The 21,569-nt window shown below is 47.0% G+C and overlaps 1 protein-coding gene across 1 annotated transcript in view; it reads right to left on the bottom strand.

Annotated features, from left to right (window-relative positions):
• Window positions 1-15,594: 15,594 nt before the first annotated feature.
• The window catches only part of B4GALT5 (beta-1,4-galactosyltransferase 5), an 89,962-nt gene continuing 83,987 nt past the window's right edge, over window positions 15,595-21,569 (bottom strand). The window contains exons 8-9 of the mRNA XM_017888157.1: window positions 20,254-20,355; window positions 15,595-19,087 (exon numbers count right to left, since the gene is read on the bottom strand). Of these exons, the coding sequence (XP_017743646.1) occupies window positions 18,940-19,087; window positions 20,254-20,355 (250 nt within the window). The 3' untranslated portion in view covers window positions 15,595-18,939. The remainder of the gene's footprint in view (window positions 19,088-20,253; window positions 20,356-21,569) is intronic.

A 21,569-nucleotide genomic window follows, 5' to 3' on the forward strand; every position in this document is an offset into this window, starting at 1 on the left:
TCCTGCTGACACACTTCTGGTTTTTGCAGACCTTGGGCCCTTCCACTGTGACTCTCTTGGTTTGCAGGTGGAAGAGGGGCAGAGCTGTGACGAGGAGAGCTGGGGGTCACCTCAGCTCTGCCAGAGGTTCTGTGACCTGCCAGAGGCTCTGTGACCTTCCCTGAGTCATCATCTTTGGAGAAAGGGCTTGCCACTGAGTGGCATGTTCTATTTGTACCGCTCTTCTGATCAATCAGCATCTTTGGTTGGGTTCCTTGGGAAACAGACTCAGAGAGCTGGCACACAGGCAGAGCGCTCTCACGCACAGCACCTGCGAAGGGGGTAGAGCGGTGTGGGGGGCGATTATGTGGGGCTGGAATGCAGGCACACCAGAGGCCTCAGCAGTGCTCAGAGGCTGGAACAGCCCTTCCGAGTTGCCTACATCAGGGCCATGAAATGGGGTCCTTAGACCCCCATGTCAACCTGACATTGGAGGTGGGCTGCCCCTGTGGAGAAGGCAGTCTTAGGCAAGGCAGTTCTTCTTGGCTGAAGGTGAATCCTGGAGCCTCTGTCCTGAAGGGGACTCCAGGTGGCAGACTATAGTCTCCACTGAAGTCTACTCCTCTTCACTTCCACCGCCTGGAGCCAACCCATCACCTCTCACCTGGATGCAGCCTTAAGCTCCTCTCTGGAGCTCAGCATCCATGCTTGGCCCTTCACCAACATACAGTCCGATCTGCACCAGGCACCTAAAGCCACAGGGGCTCTCCCAGCACAGAAATCAGATCACTTCACTTCACTGCTTGGAACCCTCAAATGGCCTCCCAGAACAAAACACACTCAGAATAAAATCCTGAGTGATCCCTGCCTCCGCCTATGACCTCTCCCTTCACTGTGCTTCAGCCCTCTCTCTCTCTCTCTCATAACAATCCATCATGATGTTCAGTGCTCTCTTTCTTGAGGCAACAGCTCTGTTCCACCACAGGGCCTTTTGCTCTTGCTGTTCCCGCTGCCTGACGTTCTCTCTTCCCTCAGATCCTCCCATGGCTGACTCTATGTCCTTCAAGTCTCATGTGACATGTCACCTCCTCAGAGGGATATTCCCTGGTTGTCTGATCTAAAGTGGTTCCACATTCCTCGCATGTTACCTGTCTTTTAAACCACTTCTCGCTGTCTGAAACTATATTACGACTTTACTGGTTGACTTCCTGTCTCCTTCCATCAGAATAAACTCCATGGGGGTAGGAATCGCGTCTGCCTGTTCGCCTCTGTTACATGCAGCATCTAAACCAGAAACCAGTGCATTGTAGGTGTTATGTATTTGCTGAATGGCTTAATAATGATTTCATGATTCTGTCTCCTTACTTATTGCTAATCTTGCTCTTTTTACTGTTTGTCGTAATCAGATTTGGCAGGATTTATCTATCTTCTGGTGCTTTCTTTTTAAAGAACACCTTTTTCATTTTATTTATCACTTCTATTTTCTTTTTTCTATTTCATTAATTGTATAATTTACCTTTAATTTCTTATTCCTACCCTTTTGGTTTCTTCTATTTTCTATTTTCTTTTCCTTTTTTTTTTTTTTTTTTTTTTTGAGATGGAGTGTCGCCCAGGCTGGAGTGCAGTGGCACCATCTTGGCTTACTGCAACCTCCGCCCCCCAGATTCAAGCAATTCTCCTGGCTCAGCCTCTCGAGTAGCTGGGATTACAGGCACGCTGTAGTTTTTGTACTTCTGGTAGAGATGGGGTTTCACCATCTTGGTGAGGCAGGTCTTGAACTTCTGACCTTGTGATCCACCTGCCTCAGCCTCCCAAAGTGCTGGGATTACAGGCGTGAGCCACCGTGTCCGGCCTATTTTCTATTTTCTTAAGTTAAATACTTAATCCATTTTGTTTTCGATTTTTAAAAATAATAAACTTCTTTAAGGCTATACATTTTCTTCTGTGGGCAGCATTAGCTATGTCTCATACTCTTTGGTATGAAAAGTGTCTGCTTTTTAAGACTCTAGATAAGTTTCCATTTTGGTTCTGATTTTCCTCTGATTCAGGGGCCATTTAGAAATAATAGCTCTTTTTCAAGAAGTTAAAAATTTGAGATTTCTTTTGATAATTTATTCTGAATTGTATTGGATTAGGAAACGAGAATGTGGCTTGGAAACATCTCTACCCTGAAACTTCACTTTGCCATTTACAAACTCTTAGTAGACCAGAGTTTACTTGCTAAGCATGTTTCCTCATCTATAAAGCGAGCACAATACATAGTGGCTGAAGACTTATGCCAGGCGCATTGGCTCACGCCTGTAATCCCAACACTTTGGGAGGCCAAGGCGGGTGGATCAGTTGAGAGCAGGATTTTGAGACCAGCCTGGCCAACACGGTGAAACCCCATCGCTACTAAAAATACAAAAATTAGCCAGGCGTGGTGGCGGACACCTGTAATCCCAGCTACTCCGGAGGCTAAAGCAGGAGAATCACTTGAACCTGAGACGCAGAGGTTGCAGTGAAGCAAGATACCATCATTGCACTCCAGCCTGGGTGAAAGAGTGAGACTCCACCTCAAAAAGGAAAAAAAAAACAAAAGTTTCTATGGCCACCTGGGCTAGGAGGCTTGTCTTGAAGCCACCTTACCCTAATAAACCCATTGTCCTAACTTATGTTGTATTTATATCTGGAGTGGCCTTGACGCTGTCACTGACTGCTAGAACACCCCAGGCCTGACAGAGCTCCTGACACCAACTCAAATGCTAGTTCCGCCAGGTGCGTGGCTCATGCCTGTAATCCCAGCACGGTGGGAGGCCGAGGCAGGCAGATCACCTGAGGTCAGGAGTTCAAGACCCGCCTGGCCAACATGGCAAAACCCCATCTCCACTAAAAGTACAAAAATTAGCCAGGTGTGGTGGTGTGAACCTTTAATCTCAGCTATTTTGGAGGCTGAGGTAGGAGAATCACTTGAACCTGGAAGGCAGAGGTTGCAGTGAGCTAAGATCACGCCACTGAACTACAGTCTGAGTGACAGAGCGAGACTTTGTCTCAAAAAAAAAATTCTTTTGCTGACAAAAATTTGGACCATACATTCCAGCTGTGATGAACTTATGACACTGCAACTACATTTTATTTTATTAGTCAGTGGATCTACAACCAAAAGTGTGAAAAAAGAAAATCTCTCAATGATAGGCAAACAAATCTTAATATTTGGTGGTATGATTTTGTATTTGGTTCCACTGATTATTCTTTCAACAGGAATGTTAGTGGCCTTGCCACCAGCAAGGTTAGCAATCTTGGCTCCCAGTTACTTCTCTTGTAGGTCAGTCTTAAGAACAAGGCTTTGGCCGGGCTCAGTGGCTCACGCTGTAATCCCAGCACTTTGAGAGGCTGAGGTGGGTGAATCATAAGGTCAGAAGTTTGAGACCAGCCTGGCCAACATGGTGAAATCCTGTCTCTAAAAAAAAAAAAAAAAAAAAAAAAAAAAAAATACAAAAATACAAAAATTAGCCGGGCACGGTGGTGCATGCTTGTAATCCCAGCTACTCAGGAGGCTGAGGCAGGAGAATCACTTGAACCTGGAAGGTGGAGGTTGCTGTGAGCCGAGATGGCACCATTGCACTCCAGTCCTGGTGACAGAACGAGACTCTGTCTCAAAAAAAAACATTAAGAAGGCTTTAAGGCTTTAGGATTGGATGTGGTGGCTCACGCCTGTAATCTCAGCACTTTGGGAGACTGAGGCAAGGGGATTGCTTGAGGCCAGGAGTTCAAGACCAACCTGGGCAACATAGGAAGACCTCGTCTCTACAAATAACTTAAAAAGTAGCCAGGTGTGATGGCCCATGCCTGTAGATTCAGCTATTCAGGAGGCTGAAGTAGGAGGATCACTTGAGACCAGGAAGTCGAGCCTGCAGTGAGCTGAGATTGTGACACTGTACTCCAGCCTGGGCAACAGAGCAAGACTTTGTCTCATTAAAAACAAAATAAAACAAACAAAAAAACAGATAACAAGGCTTTAATAGCAAGAATACTTTAGATTTATAGACGGTATTTTGCTGTGAAGCTGCCGGGATGAAAGCTTCCATTGACCGACCATCTATTTACTGTGTGTGAAGCATTGCACTTGGTAACTCACTGCTGCATTTCCTCTTCACATTAACCTCATGCAGACAGTCTTACCACCTCCGTTCTCCAAATGAGAAAACAGGATCAGAGAAATGTGACTTTACCAAGAGCACCCAGCTCCTGAATGGGTTCAGCCTGGGGGTGTCTGGCTCTTTCTACATCTGGAGTCTTCAGATTGAGAAGGTTCATTTTCATTTACTCAGCAAATATTTGAGCACCTGCCCCTTGCCTTCCGTCCTGCAGTATGCCCAACTCTGGACTAGGTGAGGGAGCAAAACAGGTGATGGAGATGGAACAGGGAAATGGAGTGTAGTGTCACCATCTCAGCTCACTGCAACCTCCACCTCCCGGGTTCAAGCGATTCTCCTGCCTCAGCCTCCTGAGTAGCTGGGATTAGAGGCACACGCCACCACACCCGGCTAATTTTTGTATTTTTAGTAAAGATAGGGATTCACCATGTTGGCCAGGCTGATTTCGAACTCCCAACCTCAGGTGATCTGCCTGCCTCAGTCTCCCAAAGTGCTGGGATTATGTGCATGACCCTCTGTGCCTAGCCTCTATTCCATTTCTGATCATCTGTTCAGGCAGATTGACAGACACAAAAATGTAGTGTCTCTATTGCGCTAAATCTCCAGTGACTACTCTTTAGCCTTGTCCCAGGACCAAAGAATGTAAAATTAATTTTTTTGTTTGTTTTTGAGACAGGGTCTCACTCTGTTGCACAGGCTAGTGTGCAGTGGTACAATCATAGTTCATAGCATCGCTCACGGCAACCTCAACCTCCTAGGCTCAAGGGATCCTCCCACCTCAGCCTCCCGAGTAGTTGGAACTACAAACGTAACACCATCATGCCCAGCTAATTTTTATATAAATATATTTTGTAGAGACAGGGCCTCGCCATGTTGCCCAGGTTGGTCCTGAACTCCTGGCTTCAAGCGATCCTCCCACCTCGGACTCTCAAAGTGCTGGGATTACAGGCGTGAGCCACCGTGCCCGGCCCAGGGTTCTGTTGTAATGAGCACATCTTTCTTGTGGTGTGTCCTTTCTTCACTGACAGTGCTGCCATTTCTTGTTCCTGTGTAATCTGTCACTTTGTGGCACTTCCTTTTCCTCTGTGTTGACAGAGCCTGGCTTGTTTAGCCACTCTTGTGTCCTCAGGCGGTTTGATTTCCTTCCATGTTACTGCTACTATGTCTTACATAGCAATGAACTAGCCAGAACACATTGTTATTTTTCCCCTGGTTTGCCTCCCTGTTCTGTAATCCTCTATTACCGTTCACATTTCTATTGATTTTTAGCCAAACTCAGGGGTTGGCAAACTACAGCCACCCGCCTGTTTTTGTAAATAAAGTTTTATTGGAACGCAGCCAAGCCTGTTTGTTTATATATTGTCTGGGGCTGCTTGAGCTACGAGGGCAGAATTGAGAAGTTGAATAGTTGAGTGACAGAGACTGCATACGGTCCCTGTGAGGGTGGAAAAAACCACTGTTTTTCCTCTGCTCTCACACTACAGCAATCAACACAAAAGACGTGGGTTTTTTTTGTTTTTGTTTTTTGTTTGTTTGTTTTTGAGACAGAGTCTCACTCTGTCACCCAGGCTGGAATGCAGTGGCACAATCTCAGCTCACTGCAACCTCTGCCTCCCAGGTCCAAGTGATTCTCCCGCCTCAGCCTCCAGAGTAGTTGGGACTACAGGCACCCACCACCAGGCCCAGCTAATTTTTATATTTTCAGTCAATATAGTTTTTCACCATGTTGGCCAGGCTGGTCTCGAACTTCTGATCTCAGGTGATCTGCCCACCTCAGCCTCCCAAAGTGCTGGGATTATAGGTGTCAGCCAATGCACCTGGCCACAGAATATCTCTATGACCAAATGTGTGTCTGTTTTTCCCCAAGCACCAAGCAGTGGACACCAGCGGGCCATCCCCCAATTCCACTCTGATGCTGTCTACCTGAAGATAGCCTCAGGTCACACAGGTTGAGGGCTCAGTCCCCAAGCCGTTCCCACCAGTCACAAGTCCAGGCTTCCAGAACTTCTGGCTGATCATCTCCAAATGGGGGTTCCCACCACCCGCTCTGTGGGTTTAATGTATTTGCTAAAACGGCTCACAGAACTCAGGCAAACTTACTTTTATGTCTTACCGGTTTATGACAAAGCTTCTTTTAAAGGATGCAGATAAACAGCTAGATGAGACACACGCAGGGAGGTCTGGAAGGGTCCTGAGCCTGTCCCAGCAGGGTTGGGGCACGCCACCCTCCAGCACGTGGATGAGTTATTGTTCACCTTCCTATAAACCTCCGTGTGTTCAGCTATCTGGAAGCTCTCTGACTCTGTCCTCTTGTGGCTTTTTTTTTTTTTTTTTTTGAGACAGGATCTTGCTCTGTCACCCAGGCTGGAGTGCAGTGGTGCGATCTCGGCTCACTGCAACCTCTGCCTCAAGGGTTCAAGTGATTCTCCTCCCTCAGCCTCCTGAGTGAGCTGAGATTACAGGCGTGTGCCACCATGTACAGCTAATGTTTGTATTTTTAGTAGAGAAAGGCTTTCCTCATGTTAGTCAGGCTGGTCTCGAACTCCTGACCTCAAATGATCCATCCACTTCAGCCTCCCAAAGTGCTGGGATTACGGGTGCGAACCACTGCGCCTGGCCTCTTGAGCCTTTTATGGGGACTTCACTGGGTAGGCATGACTGACAGTGTAGAAATGTGATCGAATGGAAAGGGGATGGTCTAACACTAATAGGCTGAGCAGGGAACCCCTGCGAGGCTGTCTGTTCAGTGTCTTCTCCACCTCTCTCTGCTGTGTTCCTTCCTTCAGGGTATTGGGCAGGACCTTTCTGAAATGAGGGTTCTTAAGACCCACAATTAGAAAGGCAGGGGAAGAGGAGAGTCCTTCCTTGGGCAGGTAAAAGGAGAAGATCAGAGAGAGAGATATTCTGTGTTCCAAGGCCTAACGCACCCCCATATTATCACAGAAAACTGACAAGGGCTATCTGAGTCGTGATCCAGGAACCACGGATGAAAACAGACACGTGTATCCCCCTGCCGCCAACGTCTACGATATTTCCCATCTGGCCCTTTATAGAAAAAGTTTGCTGGCCCCTTGCCTAATGAATTCAGTTCACAAGAGGTTAGATTTTGTATTTGAGCCTGGCACGTCTTACGTAGGGTAGTGAGTCAGTAACTGGAGTGTGTTTAAAGCTGACACTGGAGACATTCGCTGTAGGGGAGGGGGGTTTTCCTCACTCTTCCCTCTGCTGGGAGCATGTCTTTGATCTCAGATGCCACCTCCTCCAGAGACGTCTTCCCTGAACACCCAGTCTGAACACTCCACCATCCCAGTCGTTGTTCTGTGTGATTTTTCTTTCTTTGTTTTTTTTTGTAGAGACAGAGTCTTGCTACATTGCCCAGGCTAGTCTTGAAATTCTGGGCTCAAGCGATCTTCCCGCCTTGGCCTCCCAAAGTGCTGGGATTACAAGCTTGAGCCACCATGCTCAGAGGTTTTTTGTTTTATGGGTTTTTTTGTTTGTTTGTTTGAGACAGAGTCTCGCTCTGTCACCCATGCCGGAGTGCCGTGGTGTGATCTCGGCTCACTGCAATCTCTGCCTCCCGGGTTCAAGTAATTCCCCTGTCTCAGCCTCCCAAGCAGCTGGGACTATAGGCATGCACCACCACGCCCGGCTAATTTTTTGTATTTTAGTAGAGACGGGGTTTTGCCATGTTGGCCATGATGGTCTTAATCTCCTGACCTCATGACCCACCTGCCTCGGCCTCCCAAAGTGCTGGGATTATAGGCATGAGCCACCCCGCTTGGCCTTCTGTGTGATTTTTCTTCACACCACTTACCATGAGGTGAATCTACTTATTTAGTTATTTTTTCACTAGTTTGGTATCTGTCTTCTCCCTCAAAACTGTAAACTCGGCTAAGCGCAGTGGCTCATGCCTATAATTTCAGCACTTTTGGAGGCCAAGGCAGGAGGATCATTTTAGTGCAGGAGTTTGAGACCAGCATGAATAACACAGCTAGAATCTGTCTCTACCAAAAAAAAAAAAATTTAAAGTTTGCCAGGCATGGTGGTGAGTGCCTGCAGTCCCCACTACTCAAGAGGCTGAGGTGGGAGGATCGCCTGAGCCCAGGAGGTCGAGGCTTCAGTGAGCCATCATGGCACCACTGTACTACAGCCTGGGTGACAGATTGAGACTCTCTATCTCTCTCTCTGTCTCTCTCTCTCTCTCTCTCTCTCTCACACACACACACACACACACACACGCACATACCAACTGTAAACTCAAGAGCAGGAATCTTGGTTCTCTCTACTATCCAGAGCAGTGGTTCACAATAGTTGGTGCTAAAAGATTTGTTGGATGGATGGATGGATGGATGGATGGATGGATGGATGGATGGATGGATGGATGAAATGAGCCTACCAAGATTTTTTCTTTTTTGGAGACAGGGTCTTGCTTTGTCACCCAGCCTGGAGTGCAATGGTGCCATCATGGCTCACTGCAGCCTCGACCTCCCAGGCTCAAGTGATCCTCCCACCTCAGCATCGCAAGTAGCTAGGACTAGAGTGTGCCACCATGCCTGGCTAATTTTTATTTTTTGTTTGTTTGGTTTGGTTTTTGAGATGGAGTCTCGCTCTGTTGCCCAGGTTGGAATGCAGTGGCTTAATCTCGGCTCACTGCAACCTCCACCTCCCAGGTTAAAGTGATTCTCCTGCCTCAGCCTCCCGAGTAGCTGGGACTACAGGTGCCTGCCACCACGCCCAGCAAATTTTTGTATTTTTAGTAGAGATAGGGTTTCACTATGTTGGCCAGGCTGGTCTCAAACTCCTGGCCTCAAATGATCCACCCACCTCAGCCTCCCCAAAGTGCTGGGATTATAGGCATGAGCCACCGGGCCTGGCCTAATTTTTGTATTTTTTTGTAGAGACAGGGTTTCACCATGTTGCCCAGGCTGGTCTCAAATTTCTGAGCTCAAGCAATCCACCCACCTCAGCCTTCCAAAGTGCTGGGATTACAGGTGTGAGCCATCGTGCCCGGCCGCCTGCCCAGATTTCTTTGCTTTTCAATTTGTCTTTCTTAGAAAAATATGGAAACACCCATGGTTCTCTCTAATTTCTCTCCATCTGACTACAAGGAAATGAAGTTGCAGGGAAGTGAAGTGACTTCCCCAGGCCATGGGGTTGTTAGCTGTAGAAGTGCAACCAGTAGAGCATCTCTCCCAGGCCCTGCTCTTCCTAGAATTCAGAGTGGAAGATGTATATCCTACTCCCACCTATTCCTTACTTCTGAGCCTCCCTACACAGCAGAGACCTCTCTCCTACATGACTGCCACCCACCCTTGTCCTGGAAATAAGTCAAACAGTGGCATCTGTCAGTCCCACATCTAGTCGTAGCAGGGTGCTGAGTGGGGCGGGCATGGGGGCAGAGAAAAGGTATGTCTTGGAGCAGTGAGAAAAGGACTCAAGGGTGTGCTTCCTCAAGGAGTCTCATGGCATGTAGTCTGCCTGGGAAGTTTTCTGCCAGCATCTAGCAGGATGCATTTCACAAGTGGCATAAATCCTCCTTAACCGTTTGTCCTTGCAGCTAGTTTGCATGTGATGGTAAATCTGAATTGTTACTCAGTGATTGTGTTTATTAAGAACAGCCCACCTGCAAGGTACTGTGGCATCGAGGGTACCAGGTTAGGAGGGAACTAGCATTTTTTTTTTTTTAGATGGAGTCTCGCTCTTGTTGCCCAGGCTGGATTGCAATGGCGCTATCTCAGCTCACTGCAACCTCCACCTCCCAGGTTCAAGTGATTCTCCTGCCTCAGCCTCCCAAGTAGCTGGGATTACAGGTACCTGCCACCATGCCCGGCTATTTTGTGTGTGTGTGTATTTTTAGTAGAGACGGGATTTCTCCTTGTTGGCCAGGCTAGTCTCAAACTCATGACCTCAGGTGATCTGCCCAAAGTACTGGGATTACAGGCGTGAGCCACCGCGCCTGACCTCAGCAAAAGAATTTGGTAAGTCTAGAGGTAAAGCTTAATACTGTAAAGATGCTAAAGATGCTGTCTTCCCAGATCATTAATTTAGTGCAACGTCAGTCATGATCCTAAACAGATTTTAAAAACAATTTTTTAAAATATAGAGACAGGGTCTCACTTTGTTGCCCAGGCTGGTTTCAAACTCCTGGCTTCAAGTGATCCTCCTACCTTGGCCTCCAAAGTACTGGGATTACAGGCATGAGCCACTATGCCTGACCCTTAAATAGATTTTTAAATGTAACTTGACAAAATAAATCTCACTGGATTGAGAAAATACATAAACATAGCCAAGAAAAACAATTTTTTTTTTGAGTCAGTCTCATTCTGTGTCACCCAGGTTGGAGTGCAATGGTGTGATCATGGCTCACTGTAGCCTCACTCTCCTGGGCTCAAGTGATCCTCCAGCCTCAGCCTCCCCAGTAGCTGGGACTTACAGGCACACACCACTGCACCTGGCTAATTTTTACTTAAATTTTTGTAGAGACGAGGTTTCACTATGTTGCCCAGGCTGGTCTTGAACTCCTGGCCTCAAGTGACCCTTCTGCCTCAGCCTCCTAAAGTACTGGGATTACAGCCATGAGCCACTATGCCTGGCTGAAAATTTTGATGAGCATGGGGTTGTGTAAGTATGTTCATCCTGACAATTAAAAGAGCTGTTTGCTTGGGATTTATGGACTTTTCTGTAGGTATATTACACTTCTATAAAAGTTTACAAAATTTGGGGAAGGATATAGAAAGTAGAGATAAACTTGTCTTTTAAAAACATACTACAGAGCTATCATAATTAAAACTGTAAGGCAAATAAGACAAATAGCTCGATGAAATGGAAGAATCTTGCTACAGAATTTAATGTGTAAGACATGGGGAAATTATAGATTGTTCAATAAATACTGCTGAGACAATTAGCAATCCATTTGGAAAAAATAAATTATAGACCTTCCCTCCTGATCATATCATACACAAAATCCCCTTTAATTCCAGGGGATTAAAGATATAAACAGCATGGTCATTCATTGATGGTAGAAGGATTAATTCATACTGCTTTTTTGTAGGACAATTTAGTAGGCTCCTTCAACATTTAAAATGTGCAGGTGGGGTGCGATGGCTGACACCTGTAATCCCAACACTTTGGGAGGACCAGGCGAGTGGATCACTTGAGCCCAAGAATTTGAGACCAGCCTGGGTAACATAGTAAGACCCCGTCGCTACAAAAAATACACTAATTAGCCAGGTGTGGTCTCAGCTACTGAGACCAGCCTGGGTAACATAGTAAGACCCCAGTGCTACAAAAAATGCACTAATTAGCCTGTGGTCTCAGCTACTCAGGAAGCTGAGGTGGGAAGATAGCTTGAGTCTGGGAGGTCGATGCTGCAGTGACCCATGATCACACCACTGCACTCCAGCCTGGGGTGACGGAGTGAGATCTTGTGTCCTAAATATATGTATGTATTTGTGTGTGTGTATGTGTGTGTGTGCAGATCCCTTGCTCCAACAATTTCATTTCTTGGACTCTTTCAAGTTGGCCTACACATATATGTGCCATGGATTGATGTCCATCTGTGTTCACTGTGGTGCATATAATGTGATAGTGGAAAACTGGAAACTACCTCCATGTCCATTAGGAGGGGAATGGCTAAATTACATACAACCACATAAGAGATTACCATGTGCCACAATTCAAATGATAAGATAGGTTCAGTCATTCATGCAACAAATATTTATTGAGCGACTACTATGTGCTAAGACCAGTTCTTAGCACTGCGGATAGAGCAGAGAACAAAACAGTCTCTGCCTTCATGGGGATTATATTTTAGTGGGGTTGACAGCCAATTAACGAAGAACAATAAAAATGTAGTATCAGTCAGAGTGAGAATATTGTGAATCAAAATAAAGCAGGGTAAGTGGGGACAGGGAGAGGGAAGTGGCATTTTAGACTGGGTGCTCATCAAATCTTCTCCAAGGAGGTAACATCTGAGCTTTATTTGAGGAAGCTCTTCATTCACAGAAAAGAGGTCTCCAGAAACATTAAGGAAAAAAAAGAAAAAAGTAATTATGACAACTCTATGGTTTTTTTTTTTTTTTTTTTTTGGAGACGGAGTCTTGCTCGCCCCGCCAGGCTGGAGTGCAGTGCCAGGCTCTCAGCTCACTGCAAGCTCCGCCTCCCGGTCACGCCATTCCTCCTGTCTCAGCTCCCCGAGTAGCTTGGGACTAAGCGCCCGCCTCGTCCGCCCGGCAGTTTTTTTTGTATTTTAGTAGAGACGGGGTTTCACGTATTAGCCAGCGTCTCGACTCCTGACCGTCATATCCCGCCGTCTCGGCCCTCCAAAGTGCTGGGATTACAGCTGGAGCCACGTGCCCGGCCAACTTATGGTTTTTAAACTATGCCTTTGTTTTCCTAAGCATGCATATAGGTATACAAGTATAGATCTGGACATCAGCCAATGACTGGACATGGTGGCTTACACCTGGAATCCCAGCACTTTGTGAGGCCAAGGCAAGAGGACAGCTGGAGCCCAGAAGTTTGAGACCAATCTGGGCAACATGGTGAAATCCCATCTCTACAAGAATTACAAAAATTATAAAAATTAGCTGAGCGTGGTGGTGTGGGTTTCTAGTCCCAGCTACTTAGGAGGCTGAGGCGGGAGGATCACTTGAGCCCAGGAGGTTGAGGCTGTGGTGAGCTACAATCGTGCCACTGCACTCCAGCCTGTGTGACAGAGACTCCGTCTCAAAAAACTAAAAAATGTAGTCAAACTGCTAACATTAAAGGAGAGGTTTTAACACTTACTTTCCAGCAAGCACATATTCACGTGTTCCTTTTAGAATAGGCTTTTCCGGCCAGGCGCGGTGGCTCAAGCCTGTAATCCCAGCACTTTGGGAGGCCGAGACGGGTGGATCACGAGGTCAGGAGATCGAGACTATCCTGGCTAACACGGTGAAACCCCGTCTCTACTAAAAAATACAAAAAACTAGCCGGGCGAGATGGCGGGTGCCTGTAGTCCCAGCTACTCGGGAGGCTGAGGCAGGAGAATGGCATAAACCCGGGAGGCAGAGCTTGCAGTGAGCTGAGATCCGGCCACTGCACTCCAGCCTGGGCGATAGAGCGAGACTCCGTCTCAAAAAAAAAAAAAAAGAAAAAAAAAATAGAATAGACTTTTCAACTCTTTGTGAACGAAAGCTATTTAGAGCACATATGCAAAGGAGTTGGGTCAGCAGAAGCAGCTTAGGGGTTAAGAGCATCTGCCCTGGGACAAAAACGTCCCCAGATGGCTCAGCTGCTAGCTTTGTGAACTCAGGCAAGCTGTGGCTTCAGCTTGCCTAGAGTAGCTGTTCCATTTGGGTTTGTACCTAGAGAGGGGAGGCCAAGGGTGCTGCTGAATGCCTGACAATGAGCAGGACAGCTCCCCCATTTGTCAACAGCAATGTGGAGAAGCCCTGCTCTAGAACAAGGGGCAGTGTCCGCCTCTCAGAGTTGAGAACTCATGGTGTGCAAATGCACTTACCATGGGCCCTGGCACATAGCAAGTACTTAATAAATAGGAACTATTTTTATTACTGGACTTCCCCGAAAACTAAAAAAAAAAAAAAAAATGTTGAGAGTGTGGAGGACGTAGTAGTGCCAGGAATCAATTCTGCTGAATCCCAATTCCAGCAGCTGGCTGGAAGGGATCTCTGACCTCCACGGCAACAACGGTCTTCACGAGGTGTGTGTCTGCCAATGGGATGGCCTATACAGAGCTCCTCGTTCCTCCTGTTTGGTTTTTCTGATTTGAATCTCATCTCCTGCCAGCAGTTCAGGGACATTCCCACCAGATCACCTGGTCTCTTGCACAGATTCAGCTGTCCTCTCTCAGATATTCCATGTGGTTCAGAAGAAACACACTCAAGCTTCTCTTGTAGGAAAACCAAAACCCAACCCCACCTCATCCCCCACCCCCAGCTTCCCACACTTCCTGCGGCTCTGACCTCCTCTTTCCACCCCTTCCCAGGAAATCCAAGAGACTCCCACTCTGCTGCTATCTCCTTCCACCCCATCAGGTAAGCAAAACAGCTCCTGCCACATTTCCAACACCTGGCCACTGCCAAGTCACTGCTTCTCCCTGTTCCTCTTGTATTGCTTCTCTGCTGCCTTCAGTGCCGCTGACCGCTCTTCCTCTTGGCCTGCTCGGCCTCCCAACCCTCCTGCTGCTCACTCATCCTCCTTTTCTCAACCAGGTTCTCAGAGTCTAGGCCAAGCCCGCTGCCTTCTCTCACCCTATGCTTCCTGTTCTCAATCCCCCAGCAATCTCACCCACTGCTGGGTCCTCACTAACCTCCTCCACCCAAAGACTCCCCAGTCCACCTGTAGCCCCCACCCTGCTGTCTCTGCCAGGTTGTCTCAAAACTCCCTGAACTCAGCAGTCACAACTGATCTTATATCTGCCCCGCCAATCTGGTCTGACTCTAGTGCCCCCATCTCAGGGAATGGCCCTGTCACCTGTGCAAGTGGGAAGCCAGCAGCTTAGGTGGAGTTCTCCATCCCAATCACCCCTGGCAAGTCCTGAGAGCACAACCTCAGCATCTCCCAGTTTCCCCTCCTCCATCGTCCCTGTACCCATCTCACTCCCCACTGCTTCTCTTCTGCTTCTGTACCATTGCCCATTCTCTCTGACGCCAGAGCCCTCTCTCAAAGTTGCTATGGAATCTGAATCGCATCACATAGCCCTACCTGCTGGAAACTCTTGAATCCATTGCTCTAAGGGTGAAATGCAAACTCCTCACCCTGTGCTCCCCCCGCCCTCTACTACTGCCACGCTGGCTTCCTCCCTGCCCTGCAGCTGTGTGCCCCACACTCCTTGTCTCCCCCTAGCTCACCTGCTTCCACCTTCCCTACATTCCCACTTGGGATGCCCACCCTACCATGCACTCATCACCTGCAGCTTGCTCTTTTGGACCAGGTATTGAGTATACAATTTTAATCATACCCCCCCAATGGACCGTAAGCTTAATGAGGCCACTGATCCTGTCTTATTTCCTCTATTATGTCCCCAGCATCTGACACTATTAATACTGTGAGTGGCAAACATTCAACACATAGAAGCCATGATGACAATCTCTGAGCAGAATTGGGCATATAAACCCTAGACTGATCCCAGAGAACCTTCTGGAATCAAACTCCATCAACCCTCACCACCCCCTTCACCCCCAAGTCTCCTCACCCAAGTGTCTTATGCAACTTTCTTGGTACCACCTGGGTGATTCTTGAAAGAAAACCCAAGTGTAGGCGTGCCTGGGCAGCACCGTGGGCACACGGCTGCTGTTACACTATGTAGTTTTCACTCAGCCCATTCACTCGCAGTGCGGGTCAGGCAGTGTTCACCCCAGCAAGACCCAGAGCTCAGCTGAACTGCCTGTAGTTGAACTCCTGTAGGAAACGAAAGGAAAAAGTAAAGACCCCCAAGTACCAAACTGTCCTAGACAAAGAGAAACGATCACCAAGGTTTGGTTCTTGAATATGTATTTTTTACTGAAAAAATCATTCATAAATTAACATACAAAAATGTACAAACACATGAGTAAATAATGCAATGACAAAGGACTAGTTTTGTGAAAAGTGTTTTTTAAAACATCTTTAGATTTCAGTGCAAAAATGTACCCCTGGCACCTCTTAAAACGTAAGAGCAAGCTCAAAAACACGTGGTGATGGAAATAAGCTAGCTACGCTCAATGCCGTCGTCAACGGTGAGTGGATACAATCAATCCATGTGGCTGCTGTTCAGCTATTAATGTCTGTGGTAGAGCATCTCTGACGAAGGACCTATTACGTCAAAATGAGTATTCTTGCAAATACCCCCCATCCGCCCAAAACAGCATGAACGAACGGGAACACCTTTCCCTGCACACAGCAATCAAAGACAAGATTAATTTAAGGGGCCACCCATCAGTAGCCTTTAAGACTTTCAGCTACCAACATATACACAAGGTCACATTTGGTTCCTGTTTTGTTTTGTTTTTTTTTTTACATGACAATTTCACGCTATTAACAGAACACGGGCCTGGCTATACATTTTTAACTATGACATTTCCCATATGATATTCGAGGCCTGGTGGACACGACTGACAGTGCACATCCAGAGATTCCACACTCAGACACAGACATGACCGCAAGGGTATCAAAGTGACCCCACTTGAAGCAGTGAAAAGAGAGCTCTCCTTTTGTTCTCAGATCAGTATGTTCTTAAGTCAGGTGTTAGCCTTTTGCCAACAGTGTGTACTTGATGGTAATTATGGTAATGTAGAGCTTCAAACAAGATCGCCTTACAACACTGCCGCATACACACATGGCACCCATGACTCAGAATCAGTCTGTCCTGGCAAATCCGTCCAAATGACATCATAGTGTTGTCACATTGAAAGCAACTCACAGCCTTCAGTGAGGAAAGGGGAGAGAATAATAAGGGGAGAAAAGCCGAGGCAGGGACAAAGGCCCGGTGGGGGGTGGGAGTTGCAGGGTGGAGGGGGGGTCTTTATTGCTATATGCACCATAAAACAAAGGAAAACCAAATGAACTTCTGTGTGTAATGTTCCCTTGTGAAGGTATTTTAAAGCACGAAATGCTTAAGTCTTAAAAACATACGCTATAGCTTACCAGCATTTTCAAGGGCAGGAGCCTGCTCTCTCATATGAGCCGATAAGAGCTTTGCAATGCAATTTATTTTCTAAATACCACTCTATTCTTCAGAAGAACAAAAACACAAACAAAAAAAAAACAAGGCCTGGCCAATCACTCCCACGGTTTGTGGGGATCATATGTCCACAGAACCATCACATGCAACGAAAAAAGTCCTAACCCACACACATACACACACACACACCCCTACACACACCCATGTAAACCATGAAAATCAAGGAAGTTGAAGGCAAACAAGGCAATTAAAAAAAAATACGAAGTACTCTTTAGAAAGTACTCCTCATCACAATATATAAATATGTTTTATGGAAAAGAAGAGGGGGGAGGAAAACTGGCATTTTCCAGAATTCTGCTGAAGCTAACAGAGACTGCAATTTGAGGGCTTTGGTTTGGGGAAAAACAAAGAGGCACAAATTCAAATACAACTTAGAATATGACTTCAAGGCTGGGTGCAATGGCTCACACCTGCCCATAATCCCAGCACTTTGGGAAGTCAAGGTGGGTGGACTGCTTGAGTCCAGGAGTTCAAGACCAGCCTGGGCAACACGACAAAACCCCATCTCTACTAAAAATACAAAAAAATTAGCCAGATGTGGTGGTGTGCACCTGTAGTCTCAGCTACTCGGGAGGCTGAGGTGGGAAAATGGCTTGAGCCTGAGAGATGGAGGCTGCAGAGGTGATCGTGCCACTGCACTCCAGCCTAGGCGACAGAGCCAGAGCCTGTCTTAAAAAACAAAAAAAGAATATGACTTCAAAATGCAGGTGGGAGTGTAAGCAGTGCACCTGGGCTCTTGCTGTCTGGAGCTTTGTTAGTCTAATTTCAAAGCTTCAATCCGGTCTTACCTGGATCCCAGCTACCCCACAGCACACAAGTGTCACCAGCTCCCTGGCTCCTGGCTCCCTATTCAAGAGCTCCTTGGTTCTATGTATCAGTTACTAATGTTGACAAAGAATCTTTATGGAAACCAAAAAGGGAAACAGAGGAATCACTGAAGCCAGCTGGTAATGTAGGCACATTGTTCAGAAACTGTGGCCAAGTTCCACAAGAGAAAAAAAGGGGGGGGGAGGGATTCTCATACACATCCCCATCCCCCGCCCCCTGCCCCACCATGCTGATGAAAGGACAGAATACAAAGCCTGGAGAGCCAGGGATGTGTGTGCAGCGAGCCCCAGAGGGCCTGCTTTGGGCAGGAAGCAGCCTGCTCTAACAGCAGCCTCTCGCTTAGCGGAGAGTGGGATGAGCACGTGCGTGGCCAACACGGAAGAGTGAATCCAGAGCAGAAGTCAAGGGCAAGACTCGTGGGGGAGGAAGAAAGGGGCAGAAGCCAGCTCCCAGCAATAAAGGTCAGGTTATTTTGTTCTTTTGTGACATGCCCTATACCCACTCCCTTCCCAAAGTGATAGCAATTCGGGAGATGACATTCTTCAATCGCATTTTCAATGAGTTCCTGCACTTGCCAACCAAATAACTGGCCTAATATATAAATCCTCGGTTTGAATTGGAGCCAGCTAGAAAATTAAATTTTAAAAAGGCATTTTACATGGCTTATTTACAATTATACTTCTTCAAGAAGTGATTGTTATATATTTATGTCTATTTATCTTTCCCAAACACCCTCCCCTCCACCCTCAATCCCCACCCAAAGAAGGTAATTTTTTAAAAAAATGAAACCAAAGAGAACACGATATAGAAGAATGGTGTGGAGTTTCATTTGCTCTTCCTAAAACGCAGCTGCCCTATGGTGGGTTCGCCTCTGCTCTCAAGGCCAAGAGGCTCCAAGGTCATAGGTCATGTGTAGGGACAGGCTCCACGGCAGGACCACGGCAGATCACAGTTTATCACGGGTTCTGGAGACTGTGGCTAAGTAGGAGACAGGGAGAGAGCAGCGGGACAGACGTCTGTCTTGTGAAAACAGAAAGCCAGTGCTGACGAAGGAAGTCCCCAAGCTCACTCCCTCAGTCCCTCAGTCCCAGCGGCTGATCCAGTGAAGGCGTTTGTGCGTGTGCTGTCACATTTTCCCCCGAACCCTGTGATCCTTCGTGAGACACGGTATTTCTGTTCTCTTGCTGTGTAGACCCTCCCCCCACCCAAAAAAATCTCATCAGACTGCTTTCTTGGTGGCGGTGGGTAAAGCAAACATACAATTCTCTCCTCTCAGTACTCGTTCACCTGAGCCAGCTCGGGTGTCAGGTTGACAGTTATGTTTTTATACAAGGCGTCGTATGTTATGTTTGCAAAGTAGTTCAGGTTGTTGAGGCCATCCAGCCCTTGCCGTTCTTTTGACTTCCTCAGCAGAGCATACCTGTTTAGGGAGGGAACAGAGAAGAGGTGGCTCTGGGTGAGGATCCATGCCTCTGCAGTCAGAGGATGGAGCAGGGCGTCCCACAGCAAAGGACGCAACCCACGGCAGCACTTCCACAGCACAAGGCGGACGCACGGCCATTCTGCTATGCCAGGCTGAGCGCTCTCGTTAGAAACACCTCCTGTGTTTCATGCCAGATGCTTTACTTAATTATTTCATTTAATGCTCACCCCAGCCCCTGCTAGCAAATGAGGAAACCAAGGCTCAGTAATGTGAGGTAACTAGCCAAGGTCAGAGAGTGGGGAAGTGGGAGGTAAAGTGTTAAAAACACAACAGATGAGAAAGTTCATACTCTGTGTTCAGTGCCATTTTAATCCCATGAAAACAGAATTTCAGCAATTAGAATTGGTTGTCTAGAGCACAGTCTTCCACACAATTCAGAAAAGACACACACACAAAAAAAGAAAGAAAAGGTAACACAGCAACTGCAGTCACCCAGACAGAAGCTCAGGACACCATTCGTAACGGGGGCCTCCAGAAAGGGCGCCACTGCTCTGTCACCTCAGGGACCTTCATCCAAGCCGTTTTTTCCCAAATTCTCCAAAGGCTACTGGGGAGACCACAATGCTCAAGACATAGGATGAGTGATTTCCTTAGAAGAATCTTACTATTGAAATGTTCACCAACGGTCTGATCCCCACACTGGTCTGCCTCAGAGTTAGAATACATGCAGCAGCTATCAAACAGCATCAGAACGGGGCCTCGGGGTGGGGAGGAGGAGGCGGGGTTGTAATATGGTCTAAGACATCCGGACATGAAAGTATAGGGGATACTTCTTTTTTTTGAGACTGAATCTCGCTCTGTCGCCCAGGCTGGAGTGCAGTGGTGCAATCTCGGCTCACTGCAAGCCACCTCCTGGGTTCACGCCATTCTCCTGCCTCAGCCTCCCAAGTAGCTGGGACTAAGGCATCCGCCACCATGCCCGGCTAATATTTTGTACTTTTAGTAGAGACGGGGTTTCACTATGTTAGCCAGGATGGTCTCGATCTCCTGACCTCGTGATCCACTTGCCTCAGCCTCCCAAAGTGCTGGGATTACAGGCCTGAGCCACCGTGCCAGGCCAGTATAAGGGACACTTCTAAGAGACAGAAATAAATTGCACCAACCTTCCAAGAAACTGGACTTCTCCTCGATGGTGATGAGGAATGGACTTGTACTTTCCTGTGTCACCCTCTGGCCGGCTCACAGAATAGCCTGCATTCTGCACTCTGTCCAAGACCAAGAGAACGAACGGGCTTTTAGATACAATGGTAACAGCCCAGGAGCAACCCAAGCCTACAAGACATGTTACAAGCTTACCCTGGAAATCATACACAGCCAAGGCTTTCTCACTCAACTCACTCACTGTGTCATTTTTTAAAAACTGAGTTAAAACTCAATTTTAACTGAATTAAAGTTTTTATGTGAATAGAAAAAATAGGCTGGGCTCGGTGGCTCAGGCCTGTAATCCCAGAACTTTGGGAGGCTGAGGCGGGCAGATCACTTGAGGTCGGACGAGACCAACCTGGCCAACATGGTGAAATTTCTACTTAAAAAAAAAAAAAAAATTAGCCAGGTGTGGTGGCACAGGTCTGTAATCCCAGCTACTCAGGAGGCTGAGACAGGAGAATCACTTGAACCCGGGAGGTGAAGGTTGCAGGGAGCCGAGATCGCACCAGCCTGGGTGACAAAAAGAAAATCTGTCTCAAAAAAAAAAAAAAAGAAAGAAAAGAACGGAAAGAAATGGCTACTTCCAGGGAATAGAACAGAATCAAAATGGGGGTTAACACTTAGATGCTTGTATAACCTAATTTATTTATTTATTTATTTTATTATTATTATTTTTTAAAGAGACAGGTCCATTGTGTTTCCCTGGCTGGAGTGCAGTGAGACAATCATGGTTCAGTGCAGCCTCAACCTCCCAGGCTCAAATGGTCCTCCCATCTCAGCCTCCTGAGTAGCTGGGACTACAGGTGTGTGCCGCCACAACTGGCTAATTTTTTTTTATTTTTTGTAGAGACGAGGTCTCACTGTTGCCCAGGCTGGTCTTGAACTCCTGGGCTCAAGTGATCCTCAAGCCTCGGCCTTGCAAAGAGCTGGGATTACAGGTGTGAGCCACAGTGCTCAGCCTATCATTTGAAATTTTATCAGCAAAATATTACTTGTAATTAACAACCAACACATACTTTTTAAAAGCCAAGCTACAAAGTAAACAGATACTAGGTAGTATTTTGCATTGGTTCCTTATTAGGTTACTATTTACTTACTCCATAAAAATATTACTTTATTCCACTCACACACAGGACTGTTCACCCAAGTTTGTACAATACAAGCCTTATGTGATGGCGTAGCTAAATCTGTGTAGACGTATCACTAATATTCCACCCTTCAGTTTGGAGTGCTTCCAATGAAATGGGCATTTAGTACACAGAACACTGATGAA

Source organism: Rhinopithecus bieti, unplaced genomic scaffold (genome assembly GCF_001698545.2).
Source record: "Rhinopithecus bieti isolate Rb0 unplaced genomic scaffold, ASM169854v2 scaffold_15834, whole genome shotgun sequence".
Taxonomy (NCBI): domain Eukaryota; kingdom Metazoa; phylum Chordata; class Mammalia; order Primates; family Cercopithecidae; genus Rhinopithecus; species Rhinopithecus bieti.